General features: G+C 31.9%; 2 protein-coding genes across 2 annotated transcripts; one reads left to right on the top strand and one right to left on the bottom strand.

Moving 5' to 3' along the window:
- Nucleotides 1–302: 302 nt before the first annotated feature.
- LOC107011245 (GDP-L-galactose phosphorylase 2-like) lies at nucleotides 303–5645 on the top strand. The gene is made up of 5 exons (XM_015210656.2): nucleotides 303–856; nucleotides 1578–2005; nucleotides 2082–2267; nucleotides 2355–2621; nucleotides 5025–5645. Exons 1-5 carry the CDS (start codon nucleotides 745–747, stop codon nucleotides 5349–5351), a joined length of 1320 nt encoding a protein of 439 aa, XP_015066142.1. The 5' UTR covers nucleotides 303–744; the 3' UTR covers nucleotides 5352–5645.
- Nucleotides 5646–7498: 1853 nt separating this feature from the next.
- Nucleotides 7499–8631, bottom strand: LOC107011246 (calcium-binding protein CML24-like). The gene has a single exon (XM_015210657.2). It carries the CDS (start codon nucleotides 8545–8547, stop codon nucleotides 8077–8079), a length of 471 nt encoding a protein of 156 aa, XP_015066143.1. The 5' UTR covers nucleotides 8548–8631; the 3' UTR covers nucleotides 7499–8076.
- Between the last annotated feature and the right edge of the window lie 7720 nt (nucleotides 8632–16351).

Below are 16351 nucleotides of genomic sequence, written 5' to 3'. Positions count from 1 at the left end.
GTAAAAGATAAAAATTTGCTATAAATTTTTAAAAGTTTTCAAATAATAAAATTTGATCCAAAATATTGATTTTTTAATATTTAAAAATTTAAATTATTTATCAAATAATAATAAATTATATGAACAAGCACTACCCGCCAAATTTTCCATAAAACTTTATTTGGAAAATTGATGGCCAAATGGGTCCATAATAACTAGAGTATATATAATAATATAATAAATTATAATATATTCCTTATAAAAAAATAAAAAAAAAGTAATCCAAACAAGGTATAAGGGGGTGCTTATATAAAGTTGGGGAGTCTACCAATGAGACGAACTCATTGACCAAAATACGTGTGCAAGAGAGAGACCACCGGAGCACCAAACGCCACCCAACAACCACCCATTCAATTCTTCTAGAAAAGAACATCTTCCTCAAAATTATCGATGAAGGATCGCTCCTCAGTAATTGTTCGTTGATCCTACAAATTCAATCACGGCTCTTCTTGAATCTTTCGTTTGTATTCTCACAATTCATCATCACCGCAGAGTGTTGACCCTTAATCCAACTCTTCTGGTGGACGATAAGCACCGGACCCCTTCCCCTCACGGAGGTAGGGGTGCCTCACCCGCTGAAGGCGGTTGCCCCTCCGATCTCCTCTTCCTCGCCGGCGGCGGTCCAATTCTTCCTTTCTCTTTCTCCTTCTCCTAATTTTTCGTATAAGAACTGTATTTTTGATTATCCATCCAAGAACAGGACCGATGTTGACTGTAAAGAGGGTGCCTACACTGGTTTCCAACTATCAAGAGGATTTTCTTGAAGGTAACGTCATGGGTTGTGGCCGCAAGTGCCTCGGAAAATGCTGCATGCCTGGTTTGTGTTCGATTCTTTAAATCTTTATCTTTCGGAATGTATAATTTTCTGAATGCTTTTTGGCCCTGTTTCTATATGTCTGGTGATTGATTGTTCGCAGATTATTTTAGGGTTGAGCAAACAATACAAGGAAAGAATTACAGTTGTAACTATTATGTAGATTCAGCTTTTGCCAGTTCTAATGTGTGTTAAATTCTTTAAGAGGCGCATCACGGGTTCCGTTTTAAGATGTTTAGGGTTAATCCGTTGCATTTTAATGTGTATGGGTTCATATCTGCTATTTTAGTAATTTCTGACAATAAATTATGTTCCACATTGAAAGTTATGGGTTCAATTGAACCCGTATGTGCAATGCTAGATACACCTATAATAGCATGAATATCTATATAACTATAGATGAATTTACACTCACTGAAAATGGTAAACTTGTAGTTTACTATTTGTAGTGTTAGTGTTGCTTAGAGTTGATATAATCTAGTGGAGTATCTTAGGTTTGTTGAAAATATGCGGCAAAATATCCACTTTGCATGCACCTTAATGCAGAAATAAGCAAACTGCATGTATTTTCCGGTGAAGCCAAAAGTGTGTCGCGTGCCTTTAATGATTTTGTTTATTATAGATCTGTCTGGCTTCTGTTTCGTAGTGGATACATCTTGGTAAGTCAGATGTGTTAAGAATGAGGTTTGGGTTGTAGATTCATTATTTTGTTGCTTGATTTCAGTTTCAGTACTTCCTCTATATGCATTCAAGAATGATGACAATGAGCCAATTGAAAATGATGTTCAAACCTTGCCTGAGGAGGAGGAGTGTCAGATGTCATTCTTGAACAATTTGTTGTTGGGCTTATGGGAGGAGCGGATGAGCCAGGGACTATTTCGATATGATGTGACAACCTGTGAGACGAAGGTCATTCCTGGGAGATGTGGTTTTATTGCGCAGCTGAATGAGGGGCGCCACCTAAAGAAGCGCCCAACAGAGTTTTGCATTGATAAGGTTCTTCAGCCTTTTGACGATAACAAATTCAACTTTACCAAAGTGGGCCAGGAAGAAGTGCTTTTCAGGTTTGAACCAAGTACCGACTATAAGGCCCATTACTTTTCGGGCATGCGAGTAAACAGTGGTATTTCACCTAGTATTGTTGCTATCAATGTAAGGAAATTGTACTCTGGTGCTCTTCTTATAGTTATTATCAGATGCATCATGGCTTATGGATCTTGTTTTTCAGGTGAGCCCAATTGAGTATGGGCACGTTCTTTTGATACCTCGAGTTCTTGATTGCTTACCTCAGAGAATTGATCGTGATAGTTTTGCAATTGCTCTCCATTTTGCCAGAGAAGTGGCAGATCCTTTCTTTAGGGTAGGTTATAACAGTTTGGGCGCTTTTGCTACCATTAACCACCTCCACTTCCAGGTAATGGATCAAGCGAATAATTTCTGATTATTTGATTAGCATGACTTAACTATATATATGATGTTCTCTTGTTGACATTCACGACAGGCATATTACTTGTCAGTGCCATTTCCAGTTGAGAAAGCACCAATACAGAAAATACTGGCAAGGAAGGGGCTGGGTGGTGCTGGGGTGATTGTATCTAAGTTATTAAATCACCCTGTACGAGGTTTTGCTTTTGAGGGAGGAAATGGAAGTACTGCCCGTGATTTGTCTGATGCTGTTGTGAATTCCTGCATTTCCCTTCAGAATAAAAACATCCCTTTCAACATTCTCATTGCTCAGTGTGGAAAGAAGATTTTTCTGCTTCCCCAGGTAAATAGCTTGTCCAACTTTGTGTACTGTTGCTACAACACTAGCAAAAGTTTCTCTTAGGTTCATCAGTACGGTCATGGAATTTGTCATATCCTGCTGTTTAGAAGCTTTAACGAATACCTTGTTAGATTCTTTGAGAAATGCATAAATATCTTTTAAGACACAACTGGAGAATCTCTAGTTAATCAGCTAGTACCTGCTGATTGCAAAGCTGTGCACATTTGTAAGAAGTGAATTTTACTTGATGGATTTCTATGGGCCAGGGATTGGAAATAGGATATTGTTGGGAAAAAGTTGGAGATGAAATTATAATGAATGCTGGAAGGGGTTATAATCTGGAGATTGTTAGTGATACTTGACAGGCTTGTCGTAAGATTGATGTAACTTTACAATTGGTTGTGCATTTTTAGTTGGGTGGGGATAGTGATGGAAAACGGGCAGATTTGATTTGGACGTGAGCAGATTGAAAGATGGATTGGGTTAAATATTCTTAACCCACTTTAATCTCCTAAAGCTAGAAAACTTTAAAAACTTTTTATGACTACATTTTTTGTCCAAATGGTTGTAAATGAAGTTATATATACCCCAGAGACATTGAGTAGTGAATTACTAATAATTTTATTAGTATATTAATATAATTATCTTTTCTACCAAAAAATTGTAGATTGAATTATTTGTCAAAACAACGGGAAAAGACTACAAATTAATCCAAAGGCAAAAGGAGAAAAGGAAAACAAGTCATACAGGATGTCCACACGTGATGCAATATCAATATGTGGAAGAAACCCTAAATCTAAGAACAAGAAATGAAGATAGAAGAAAGATAGAAGTGAGGAATTAATTAAAAGTTAAAGCTATAGAAAGCTAAAACCTTCCATTAATAAACAAAACAAGCACCAAATCTATGAAGATACATCGAAGGAATGATTCTTCAAACACGAAATCTATCTTTAAGATGACCGTCAAGAGGAAAGATTCCACAAGCAAGAAACCTCATCAACATTATTTAGCAACAAAGGTCATAAACTACTCTGATTAGAGTTTCACTCGTCAAACCAATATCCAAAATGATCCAAGTCTGAATTGGTTGTTCTCAACTTTTTATAGTCTAAGATAGATATTGCGAAAATACCCTTATTGAAGAGAATAGCTTCTTTGAATAACATAGCTTGTTGTAGATGCGAGAAAGTCAATTAATTTAGACTAATTTTTCTTTTGTAGATTTATTTATTATTTATTTATAATTTAAGTGGCTTTATTTATTATTCTAGAATAGGGTTTATGTTTCATAGCTTCATAAGGATTAGGTTAATCTATAGTTATTAGTTTGAAATAGGATTTATATTTCCTACTTTCATAAGGATTAAAGTGTGCTGTAATAAGACTCTTATTTAAAGGAGTTTATGAGGAATAAATCAATAAGTCATATATCAGAGTTCTCTCTTTCATTAGACTCTAAGGTTTGAGTCTCCTTTTGTTGAAGAGATCGGAGTGATCTTTTTTTATTGTACTCTAATGTTTCAGCCTCTTTTTTAACTAGCTAAGTTTAAATATCGCCATGTGAATCAATTCTTCCGTATATGTATTCAATTGTTCAAAGTGAACAAACAAAAAGTAAATAGGTTTAGGTCTATGATTGAAGCGTTTACTGGTCGTAAAAGCTTTCGGGGTTGGAATCTTTTTTCAGTATTACAAAAGTGAGTTCGTAATGGGTTAAAAATAGACTGAAGTCCATCTTTACCCAACTGAAATATAAGTGATACAGCTGATTAAAATGTGTTGCCTGAAATTGCCAGCTCTGTGGTGGAACACAGTGGTAATGGGAAACAGTGGTACATAGGGAAAGGGGTTAAGTCAATGGTTGAAAGCTAAAACTGCAAGGCAGGCTGGGTAAGGTGCAATGGAAATGCCTTTTTAAGACTCATTTTTCTAGTAAATTGATAGAATAAATGATTTGTAGGAAACAAAATAAATGATTTTAAATCGGGAAAAGGAGGAACAGGAAAAATAACAGCATATTAAAAGGGGAAACATCGCAGTAAAAAGCAGAGGATAAATAGATAACACATCTGAGCAGCAGCTACAGTTGAAAGAGATTTAAGAGGGAGGGGAAACAGATAAAGTCTAGGAACAACAACATACCAGTGTAGTTCCTCAGCTAAGTAAAGTAATTAGTTCACCTTTTGATCTTTTAGCATCAGTTGTCAATTTTGTTGTGGGGGAAGGTCGAAACATTTAACTTTACACTTTTTTCAACTGAGTTTCTGTTATAGTAGAATAGCATGGGGTGCTCACCAACACATGATTTTCATCTTGAATATAGAATATTTTGTGACTTGCGCGTACAATTCTTTATGATGGTGAAGAAGCTTACATCATCCTTTTTCTGGGATGATTGTTTAGTGTTATGCAGAGAAGCAAGCACTAGGAGTTGTAGACCAAGAGCTCCTGGACACTCAGGTTAACCCTGCTGTGTGGGAAATTAGTGGACATATAGTGCTTAAGCGAACAAAGGATTACAATGATGCATCTGAGGAATATGCATGGAAACTTCTTTCTGAGGTTTCCTTATCGGAGGAGAGATTTGAAGAAGTGAAGGGCTATATTTCTGAAGCAGCTGATTTACAAGCAGAGGAGGATGAAAACATCAATCCAGAGAAGGAAATTCCAGATTCTCCTGGTCCGCAAGTGGCCTCACATATTCCTCCAGATTGTTTGGTGTTGCAGTGAAGAATTTGTGGCTTGCTCTTGCAAGATCTAATAAAAGTTTGAAGTATTATCTAGTGTATGGTTGAAATTTTGTGTGTTTGTTTTTCCAGCATCTTGTTTGATGCATACTGTTGTCTTGGTTGGAGGTTGTAATCCCCAAATAGTGTTAACTTAATGGCTGCGAGCTGTGGTCTTTGCAGGATTGTTTACAGTACCTTTTTTGTTGGTGTTTTAACTGCTAGCAAATGTTCCTAATAATAACACCAGTGTAGGACTAGCAAGTTTTGTGCTGGTGAGACTCCTCCTTGCTTTTGACATGGTAACAATCCTTCAGCCTCCCGGGGATGTATTCTCTTCCATGAACGTCTTCGGCTTGTCGTTAACTCGATATAATTTTCCCCCCTTACAGAAGTTCCATAAACGTTATGCTCTATTGGTTCATATGGGATTGGAACAAGAAATTCAACACTTTACGTATAATTAAATCGTTTTAATTAAATATGGCTGATTCATATCACAGACCAAGTCATTTTTACATATGTCTGAAAATATTGCTTGAAAGTTAATCTTCTTTCAACCGAAATTGTCAATTTACGAAACAATGCTTGACAGGGTGTGTTCAGTACAAATGAATATAATTTTTTAGAAATGTTAGTTTTTTCATGTTTAGTTGGTCAAAAGACTCTGGAAAACATTTTTCCTTGAAATTGATTTCCATAAAAATTAAGGGGGAAATGTGTTTCCCAATTGTATGTAGGAAAATAAGTTATATAAATTTGATATTCAAACTTCATTATCTTCTTCTCACCTACACAACACTCCCAACCCCCACCTCTTAACTATCCTACACCCACCCACCCCATAGCCATGGTATTTAATTAGATTACGTATAAGTGTTTTAGGATTTTATTTTTTTTGCCTAGTTATCAAACATTAGATCAAGGGTGTGCATCAGACCACCCTCCACCTAAGGTGGTTCCGCTCCCACAAAATGTGTGCAACCACTACTAGTCCCTTTACAGGGTTAATTTTTCTTGTTTTCCCTTTAGTAAGTTAATAACTTATTGAGAAGAAACAAAAATCTAACGGAACATGTCAACAAGCTCACAAAAATAAATAAATACAACAAGGCAACATTAGTAACAAAGCACCTAACAGTTTCCCATTATTTTTTAATTATTCCAGCTTCATTTTTTGTTGTACGCATCTGGACGACTAATTCAGATTAGCCTTATGGATGGAGTAAAGAGCTTCCTACCAAGAAGTTAGCAATTTGAACACAAACCTTCTTGGAGCCTTAGTGGTATGCCAACTCCATTAATCATGCCAAGTACTAATTCCCATGCATCTCTTGTCATCATTCCCATCTAAAATGATCAGGCCTTTTACTAAAAAGATCATTCGCTCTCTAAATATTCCCTCCCACTTCAGGTACAAAATCAAACAACCAAAATATAAATAAGCTTCAAAAATTAGACACAGTAAGTATGACATGAAATATCTGAAAATTCAACCCAACAAAATTAAGCTATTTTTCATGTTTTCTTATGCTTTCCCCTCACTTAGATTTTGTATATTTAAATAAGGACGACAACAATCGACTTATACTAATTCATGATCTATTTAAGAGAAAGACAAGTTTGGTTTATTGCTACCTTCCGGGTCAATACTATCCCAAAGATTACATCAGAGGTCAAGCCGCTGATAAACTTGCTAATGTTTAACTTCCAACTTTATGCGGCTACACCAAGAGCTTGCTTTGTTAATGGATTCCTAAGTCCTAACCAAAAGATTTTATAAATCTAAAGGATTTCTCAATATTGGGTTCTAGAAAAACTAGCATCTGGTACCCATCTGCCCTGCTAATTCGCATTCATAATGTAACGACTTCACCACTTAATGCAGTTTGGCCCCAAAACGGAAAAGGACACTAGAGAAAAGAGAAAACCACACTCTACTTTTTATGCTTCAATTTATGTGGTGCAAACTTAATTGAATCGAATTATAATAAAAAGAGAATATTTTCAACAAACTAAATATACTAAAATAATTAAAGTACTTTAGCAGACTAATCACTTTTTTTTTAAAAAAAAAAATAGAAGTAGACTAAGCACTATAAGACGTACTTAGTTTTTTCGTGGAAACGGATTAAGATATCGACGGAAAAGTGGAAAAACAGGTGGAAGTAGTATTAAATGCAAAACGCCTTTAATAAATGAAAAACGGCGTTTCGGAGGAAAAAATAAAAACTGACATAGGCGGAGTACATATTTACCACTAGCAATAAGAAAGCTACAAGCGCGTTGCCCAATTAACACGATTACAATTCCGTGTGGTCTTGGCACTATCAGCACCTTTGAAAATGCATTTCTTCAACAGCACTCAAAAGTACCAAAAAAGCAAATAAAAGTAGTAGATAAAATGAGCAGTAACAGAGATGGATTGCGCGTGACTCAATAGTAGATGTCACAAGACTAATGCAAAATATTATTTTTACCTTTTTTGAATTATCATAATCAAATTCGATATTTATACTGATAACCCAAATCATATAGGAGTAATAGTAAAGTTTTTTGCTGATTCGGAATTTCTTCATACCTAACTACAGTTAGAGTGGATTGACAGCAAAAACGATGGCAGAAATCTGTCAAAAAAGAGAAATAGATACAGGAAGCGTATCTACAGAGTTCCGAAATCGGTTGCAAATAAAACCTACCGTTGATTCCATAAGTTATAATCCGAAAAGTCACGTCCTACTCATCATCTTCTTAAACTCCTCAAAGTTAACGCATCCATCGCCGTCAACATCCACCTTGCTGATCATACGACGGCAATCCTTAAGCGAGCACTTCTCTCCGAGGCTCTTCATAACAGAATGCAATTCAGCCGCTGTGATTTTGCCGTTTTTGTCCTTATCATACAAGTCGAAAGCCTCCCGAAGCTCCTTATTATCACTGTCCGCTCCTCCCGGACAGTAAAAAGCAGCAAACTCTTTCAAGTCAATAAAACCATCACCATCAGTATCAACTTCCAACATTATTCTCTTTACCTCATCCGGCGACGTCTTACTGCCAAGTGCATTCAGAATCGCTCCAAGCTCCGATAGAGAGATTTTTCCGTCGCCATTGGCGTCAAACTTCCTGAATACCTTCTCGACTCCGTCCATCTCCGCCGATGAAACTGCCGGCTGTTTGGAGTCGCTGGGAGTTTTGGCCATTTGCGGAGACAGTATGGAAGGGAAAAGATGCGGAAGGGGAAGGGCAAGAGTTTTTTTTTTTTTTTTTTGTTCTTTTCAGTTGTGGGTTGGTTGCTGGGTATTTATATGGCAGGATCACGCGGTTTGACGCGCAAGAGTGGGATATAATTGTCTGTTACGCGTGATTTCGCGTGAAGTCTACAGTTTTATTTGATGAGGCAGGATAATAAATGTGGACTTTCAAATCATGGTAAAAATAATATCTATGCGTTTTGTTTAAAAACGTCCCTATTTAAAGCAATATCTAGAAAATAATAATTAAAATTTCTATATTTTCTTTATTTATTACTGACATAAAGTAGAAAATTTTTTATCCATGTAGGATACTTATATTAAAAGGAGATTAATCTTATGAAATCTCTAGATTCCTATGAAGACTTGGAGAGAATTCTAGCAGGAATTTATCTATAAATATTTTTTTGCGTTTTCTTGTTTTATCATTTTTTTAGTAATTTAAGTATGGAAAAAGGCTAAAATATCCTCAAAGTATTGAAAATGGTACAAAATTACCCTTCATCCACCTATTGGCTCCAAAATACCCTTCCCACCCACCTATTGGGTCCAAAATACTCTTGTCATTTCAAAATTGACCACTTATTTAACGGTTTTATATTTAAACTATTTAAATATATTTTTAAATACGTGGCGATCAACTATTTGTTATTAATTAACTTATTGGTATAATTGCAAATTAATAAACCCGTCACATTATTAATGCAACAACAGAAAAGCTACTGCCAATTGAGTGTTTTTAAAAATTTAAGACGAAAATATCTATAGAAGTAAATTATCATTAATTTAAGTGTCTAAATAAAAATTACCTATAAAATTAAAAGTCTGATTATATTCATCTTAATTATTCTTACGTTTCAATTATGTGATGTTACTTCATAGGTAACTTTTATTCAAAATAGTATATTAAAGGTTTTAAAACAGATCATAAAAATTTATAATATTGTATTTTTAAAAAGTGCATGAATTAATTCGGGATGTATTACATCTTCACCTTTAATCATAAATTTCTTATTCAATCTTGAAAGAGAATCAAATTGAAAGTGTCCTATATAAGCGGCTCAACATAAATTTAATTGGGCTTCGATTCAGACTCAAGTAATTTTGGATATCATTTTCATGAATCTATAATTTCATCGTGTTTTAGTAGTGTTTATGACGATTTTGATATTATAGTTGGATTATTAATTGGGTGGGGTTTAATTAGTAATGAGAGTGTGTAGTGGGTTTGGTTTATAAATAATACATTAAATTAAATTCTAACCAATAGTTGAACATCAAGTATTTTAAAAATATTTAAATAATTTAAATTTAAAATCATTAAATAAGTGGTCAATTTTGAATAAAAGTGGATGGCAAGGGTATTTTGGAGCCAATAGGTAGATGAAAAGCGCCTTTTGAACCCAATAGGTGGATGAAGGATAATTTTGTACCATTTTCAATACTTTAAGAGTATTTTAGACCCTTTTCCGATTTAACTATTTTAGGCTGATTTGACATAACAAAATCACAAGTAGTGCAAAACATATGAGATAATTGTCAAAATGATTGATGTGATGTATATATGGCTCAAAATTATACTTAATTAGAAACTTAAATATGAATCTTTTGTAATCAATCTATTCTAGTAATGCCTTATCCTGCCAAATTAAATAGACTACTGAGTATTCAATTAGTTGAAGGGAAATCGTAAATTAGATGTTAAATAGGAGATTCATGAATTACTATTATACCCTCCACGCAACTCCAATTTAATTGCCTATCCAAGTAGTTAAAATAAGTTATTTCTTCCTTTATTAATTATCTAAAAATTAAAAGTCTAATTCATCGATGATTCATTTTAATTAGATGATATTCTTTTTAGACACCTCAGATAAGATACCGTTGTGTACTTGTGTATATAAATCAATCGTGCCATTTGTGTCGAGGCTGTTTTACGTTTTTTTAGGCTGTCTTACGCATGTTTAATAAACAAGTGTATTAGTTTATTATTAACAAAAGTCCTTCCGTTTAGCGAATAAGCAATTGACACGATTAGGGTGTAGAAAAATGTACCCACGTTGTATAATAGGCTAACATTCCCATTTGTTTAGTGAGAGAGTCAAGGGTCTTCTTAAAATAGAAGTCTTTAAAGCAAAGGAAAAGTGTAAATTTTGTGATTTCTTGAGTATTATTTTATTTAGATCAGTAATCAAAGATTATATGTTTTTAAAACACTTTATTTTCTTTAATAAATTATGTTGGTATAGGGTTTGAATTAAACGAACCACTAAATTTTTAAATATGAATAATTAACTTGAAAAAGGGAGTATATTTCGATCACTAGCTAATAAGCATAAGATGGGAATTATGATATTATCATTATAAAATATAAGGTGAGGTAAAGTCAATATTATCTAACATACTTAAAAATATGATTAAGTTATCAATGAAAAATGAGAATCATGATACTTAAGATTAATTTTTTTTTTTAAAAAAAAATAGAGGTGATAGTCATGGATGATTAACGATTTAGAGTCTTTAGAGTCCGTCAGAATGAATGATTAATGATTTAGAGTCCGACTAAAAAAAGTAACGTTTAAGTGAAAAAATAAAAATTAAAAATTGAATTACTTCTAAGTCCAAAAAAACAAAAGATAAAGAGAGTTTTAGTTTTGATTTTTAATATTTTTAAAAAATTATTTTAAATTATTTTTACTTTGTTTCACACCCTCAAAAAAAATTAAATTTTTTTTTAAAAAAATTGATCAACTTTTAAACCAATTCAAAGAGACTCTTGAAGTTGTTACGAAAGCATCAAATATTTAATGCTTGAAAGAGGACAAGTATGCGTTGATTGAGTAAATTACGAGCGCTGAGCCTAATTTGAAATTAAAGAAAAAAGAAGAAAAAGAGCAGTGACTTAGGGGCTAGGGCGGATATATTTTGGGAAATATTCTTTTGGGGGGTTTCATTCGGTATTCAGAGTCCACATTGGAGCTTTGATTAAATTTGAATCGTGTACTGCAGTGCTCATTTGAATGTATCACTTTTAACAAGATTTTCTCCATACCGAGGAATCTAAAGGTGAAGTGTATTCACTAGTGCACCACAATTCAGGGAGTTCGGAGCCTAAAAGGTATAAAATATTAACAAAAATTCCAAAACGGTATATGAATTTTTATTTTAACCAAAAGGGAAAAATCGCTAGAAGAGCAGCGATGTTGCAGCGATGTTGCTCGCCGGAAAAAGCAAAATCGTTGCAATAGCAACGATTTCCAAAATAATTTTTTAAAATAATTTTTTAACAAATCGCTGCTTCTTTAACTTTTTTTTAAATTTTTTATTTGAAATTTTTTTAAAAAAAATGAAGAGCAAATCGCTGCGAGTGCAGCGATTTGTCTCCAATTTATTTTTTATATTTTTTTATATCAAATTTTTTTAAAAATTTTGATTACTACTTATTTTTAAAAATCATTAAAAAAAATTATTTTGGAATAAGTAGTAAAAAAATTTAAAATTTAAATTTCTCAAAAAAATTTAAAATTTTATTTTAAAAGTTTTAAAATAATTTTTTTTAAAAAAAATTGACTACTTATTCCAAAATAATTTTTTTAATGATTTTTAAAAATAAGTAGTAATCAAAATTTTAAAAAAAATTTGATATAAAAAAAAAAGTTGGAGACAAATCGCTGCTTAGGCAGCGATTTATTAAAAAATTATTTTAAAAATTATTTTGGAAATTGCTGCTATTACAGCGATTTTGCTTTTTCCGGCGAGCAATAGCGATTTTTCCCTTTTGGTTAAAATAAAACTTCATATACCGTTTTGAAATTTTTGTTAATAATTTATACCCTTTAGGCTCCGGACTCACAATTCATGTTCGTATTTTAGAAAATATTTGATTTAGGACAATGATTTATTTAAAATAAGAAAAATGTCTTTTTTTAATAAGTATAAAATAACAAAATTTTATTAGTGATATTATACATTAATTATTTTCTTCCTAATTTCCAACCTACCTCATTTTACATCTATTATTTTCTCCATGTTGGATTGGTGGTGTTAATAGAGATGGGAGTTGGGACTAAATTGCTGAGGAGTGAGAGTGAAGATGTTGGGTGAACACCATTATTAGCCTGTAATATCAGATGTAAAATTTATTTTTCTATCTTTTTTGAATTATTTTTTAAAAAAAAACTTGTTTTCTTAAAAATATTTTTTAGAAACTTTGCTCAATCAAATATTAAAAAAAATTAAAATATTTTTTAACCATAGGAAACTCATCTGGTGTCATCTCAATAATGGGGCATCACATGCTGACGATCTTTGACAACGAAGGATTCTTATCTTTCACTTAACGTTAGCAAATTCCGTATTCAGTTTCAGTATATATCTGATTATTATATTATGCAAGTCAACTTGGAATAATTATAATTTCCCATAATTGTATTACGTATTTATGGGGATATTCCTTCCTATTTCTGTTAGTCTTGATTATCAAAATCAAGTTGAATTTATAAATTCCACTTAAGTATATATTTTGTCGAATAATTTACACCATCAAAACGCGTTTGTATTATGTAATTCAGTTTCTTGTTCCAGTTCGGTATCTAACTTCTTTATTCTATTAAACTTAAAGTACTTATTATAATTATTGAAGTAATGTGACATATTACAAATTGACATGACATGGCATTTTATAAATTTTTTCATTTTGTTTTAAGGTAAAGACTGGACTCATTTAGCCATAGATTTTTCAACTAATATTTGGGGAATAATTGGTAAATTGTGTTTGTCCGTACAATTTATTATTATTTGGCAAATATTTCAAATTTCCAAAATGCTTTAAGGGCTTGTTTGGTCATAGATTTCCCAAATAATATTTGGGAAAAAATTTGGCAAATAATGTCTGTCCATACGATTTGTCATTATTTGGCAAATATTTTTGGCAATTATCTCAAATTTTCAAATACTAGTTTTTTCTAGTATTTGGGTCAAATCTCATTATTTGGTATTTTTTGAAAATTGAAAATTTACCCCTAACTTTTATCTTTTACAAGAACACCCTCTATAGCATTTGTTTGCATTGTATTACATAATTTTTTATGTGAACGTCAAAGTAATGATAAAATATTCAAGGAATATTAAATGAATCAATATGGTTGTTGATGAAAATGATGAACAATAGGCTCAAGGTAACAAAGTCATGTGCTTTGTCTACTTCAAGATGTATGGAATGATGCTTGTTGCACTCACTCCAAACTACCACATTACTCTAGCGTCATATACACTATTTGTTATTGTTACAACGAACATCCAATTGACTTGTAATACAAACTTATAATTAGTTTTGATAGTTTTTAGAACTTATGGGTATAAATGATATTTTTCTAAAAAAGTGAAATATATTTCCCAAATACTATGGCCAAACACATGGTGAAATTTCATCCAAATTTTCACTTAAATAATATTTGCACAGAATATTTGGAAATCTATGACCAAACGCTAGCTAATTTTTTCTAGTATTTGGGTCAAATCTCATTATTTAGGATCCTTTAAAAATTAAAATATTACACCAAACTTTTATCTTTTACAAAACATCCTCTATAGTAATTGTTTGGGTTGTTAACATAATTTGTTACGTGAATATCAAAATAATGATGAAATATTCGATGAATCTGAAAGTGATGATATGATTATTGATGAAAATGATGAACAATTGGCTTAGGGTAACAAAGTCATGTGTTATGTCTACTTCAGAATGTATGGAATGATACTTGTTTTACTCGATTCAAACTACCACATTGCTCTAGTGTCATGAACACTATTTGTTATTTGTTGTAACGAAGATCCAATTGACTTGTAATCCAAATTTATGATTAATTTTGATAATTTTTAAAATTTATAAATATAAATCATATTTTTCTACAAAAGTGAAATATATTTCTTAAATAATATTTGTCAAAAATATTTGAAATCTATAACCAAGCACTAGTTAAATGAAAAATAATTTTTCTCCTACTCAAGCCCAACTATTCCAGCTCTCTATATTAGGTATCTATTTCTTTCTATTAGATCTAGGTCACTCTATTCCATTTAATATATGTGATGCTAAAGAGTACCACGTACGTATTGTGTTTGCATTTCCACGCTACTTCATTTATTTCCATAAAGGTTCTTGAGATTAAGTTGTTCGTATTTTTCATTTTTTGATAATATATTTTTATTGATATGATATCATGAATGTGAAATCCGTATCTAATTTGGTCAATCGATTTTGAATACTTTAATCAAAATCGACAAAATAAGCATGGTAATCATTATAAAGCAAAACAAATGTGAAATTGAAGAAAAATGAAATATCTTTTATGAAGAAATTCATATATCATTCTTTAATCTCCTTTTCTGATTCTCCTCATGTTCTTCACATAATATCTCATAATTTATATTTTATAACACTATTTTTAGATATCTTAATCACTTTTAGGTGAATCCTTGCATTCTTATCCATACATGGATTGATTTTGTCAAATCTTAAATATTAGATCATGAAGATTTCGACTTCTAAATCCATACTAATATCGAACCTGTGTCCAAGCAACTTAGTCTAGGTATGCTAAATCCACGCTCAATACATTTTCATTTTTTTTTATAGGGAAAAGGGTCTGATATACCCCTCAACTTTGTCATTTGGAGCTGATATACCCCTCGTTATAAAAGTGGCTCACATATGCCCTTACCGTTATACAAACGGCTCACATATACCCCTGCCGTTACAAAATGGCTCACATATACCCTTCATTTAACGGAAGTTAAAAAATTAGTTTTAAATTTATATTTATTACTTCTAATTTTTTTAAAAAAATTATTTAGGGGTATATATGATTCTTCTATCAAAGTTCAAGCTATATTTTAAATTTTTTTCATACATAAATTATTTTTTGACTTCTTTTATTATAATTGTTTGAATTTCTTATTTTTGTTTTATTTTTTTCTTTCATTCCTTAGTTTAAAGAGAAAAAAATTAAACTATTTTTTTTTGTGTATTGTAATTTAATTTCGTATTCGAAGAAAAATTTTGGTCATCTACAATAAGTTTTACAAAAATATTAGTGAAACATAAATAAATTTGATTATCAAAATAATAATTATAAATTAGTCATTGAAACAAAAAAAAGTCAAAAAAATATGTTTGACGAGGATTAAATTTAATCATATGAGATTGTACTTTTTAGAAAAAAAAAATAAAAATTTAGATTAAAATTATATATTTTTTCATTTCCGTTAAAGAAAAAGGGTATATGTGAGCCATTTGTTTACAAGTAGGGGTATATATGAGTCACTTTCATAACAAGGGATATATCAGCTCTAAATGACAAAGTTGAGGGGTATATCAGACCCTTTTTTCTTTTTTATATATGTAATGTAAAATATTTGTGAAAAGGGAATGATTAACTTTCGGCCTAATAAATTGCAAAAAATAGGTTATCAGGCCATTATTGATTAAATTCCTAATATTTGTGTTATGCAGAATCCGATAATATAAACGCGAAAAAATAAGACAACAGATTTACGTGGTTCACCAATAAATTGGCTACGTCCACGGGGAAGAGGGGAGCAGTTTTATTATGGAGAGGCAAGAACAGAATACAGAATAGGGTTTGTCATAGCGTCTATATATAGTGCTAAGCTACACCCTAACAGGCTTGGGCCCAAAATACAGAATTGACAGATAATTAAGGGCCCAATACAACAACATTGTATACCGTCG

This window comes from Solanum pennellii, chromosome 2 (assembly GCF_001406875.1).
Source record: "Solanum pennellii chromosome 2, SPENNV200".
In the NCBI taxonomy this organism is placed as follows: Eukaryota; Viridiplantae; Streptophyta; class Magnoliopsida; order Solanales; family Solanaceae; genus Solanum; species Solanum pennellii.
This window is presented reverse-complemented; position numbering and strand designations above follow the sequence as displayed.

What these genes read in the sequence shown, in the direction of transcription:
- LOC107011246 (XM_015210657.2), bottom strand. Translation starts at nt 8,547, where the DNA reads ATGGCCAAAACTCCCAGCGACTCCAAACAGCCGGCAGTTTCATCGGCG.
- LOC107011245 (XM_015210656.2), top strand. Translation starts at nt 745, where the DNA reads ATGTTGACTGTAAAGAGGGTGCCTACACTGGTTTCCAACTATCAAGAG. An exon ending in CGGAAAATGCTGCATGCCTG is followed by an intron (nt 857 to 1,577) that starts GTTTGTGTTCGA and finishes GCTTGATTTCAG; the next exon opens with TTTCAGTACTTCCTCTATAT. An exon ending in TTAACCACCTCCACTTCCAG is followed by an intron (nt 2,268 to 2,354) that starts GTAATGGATCAA and finishes CATTCACGACAG; the next exon opens with GCATATTACTTGTCAGTGCC.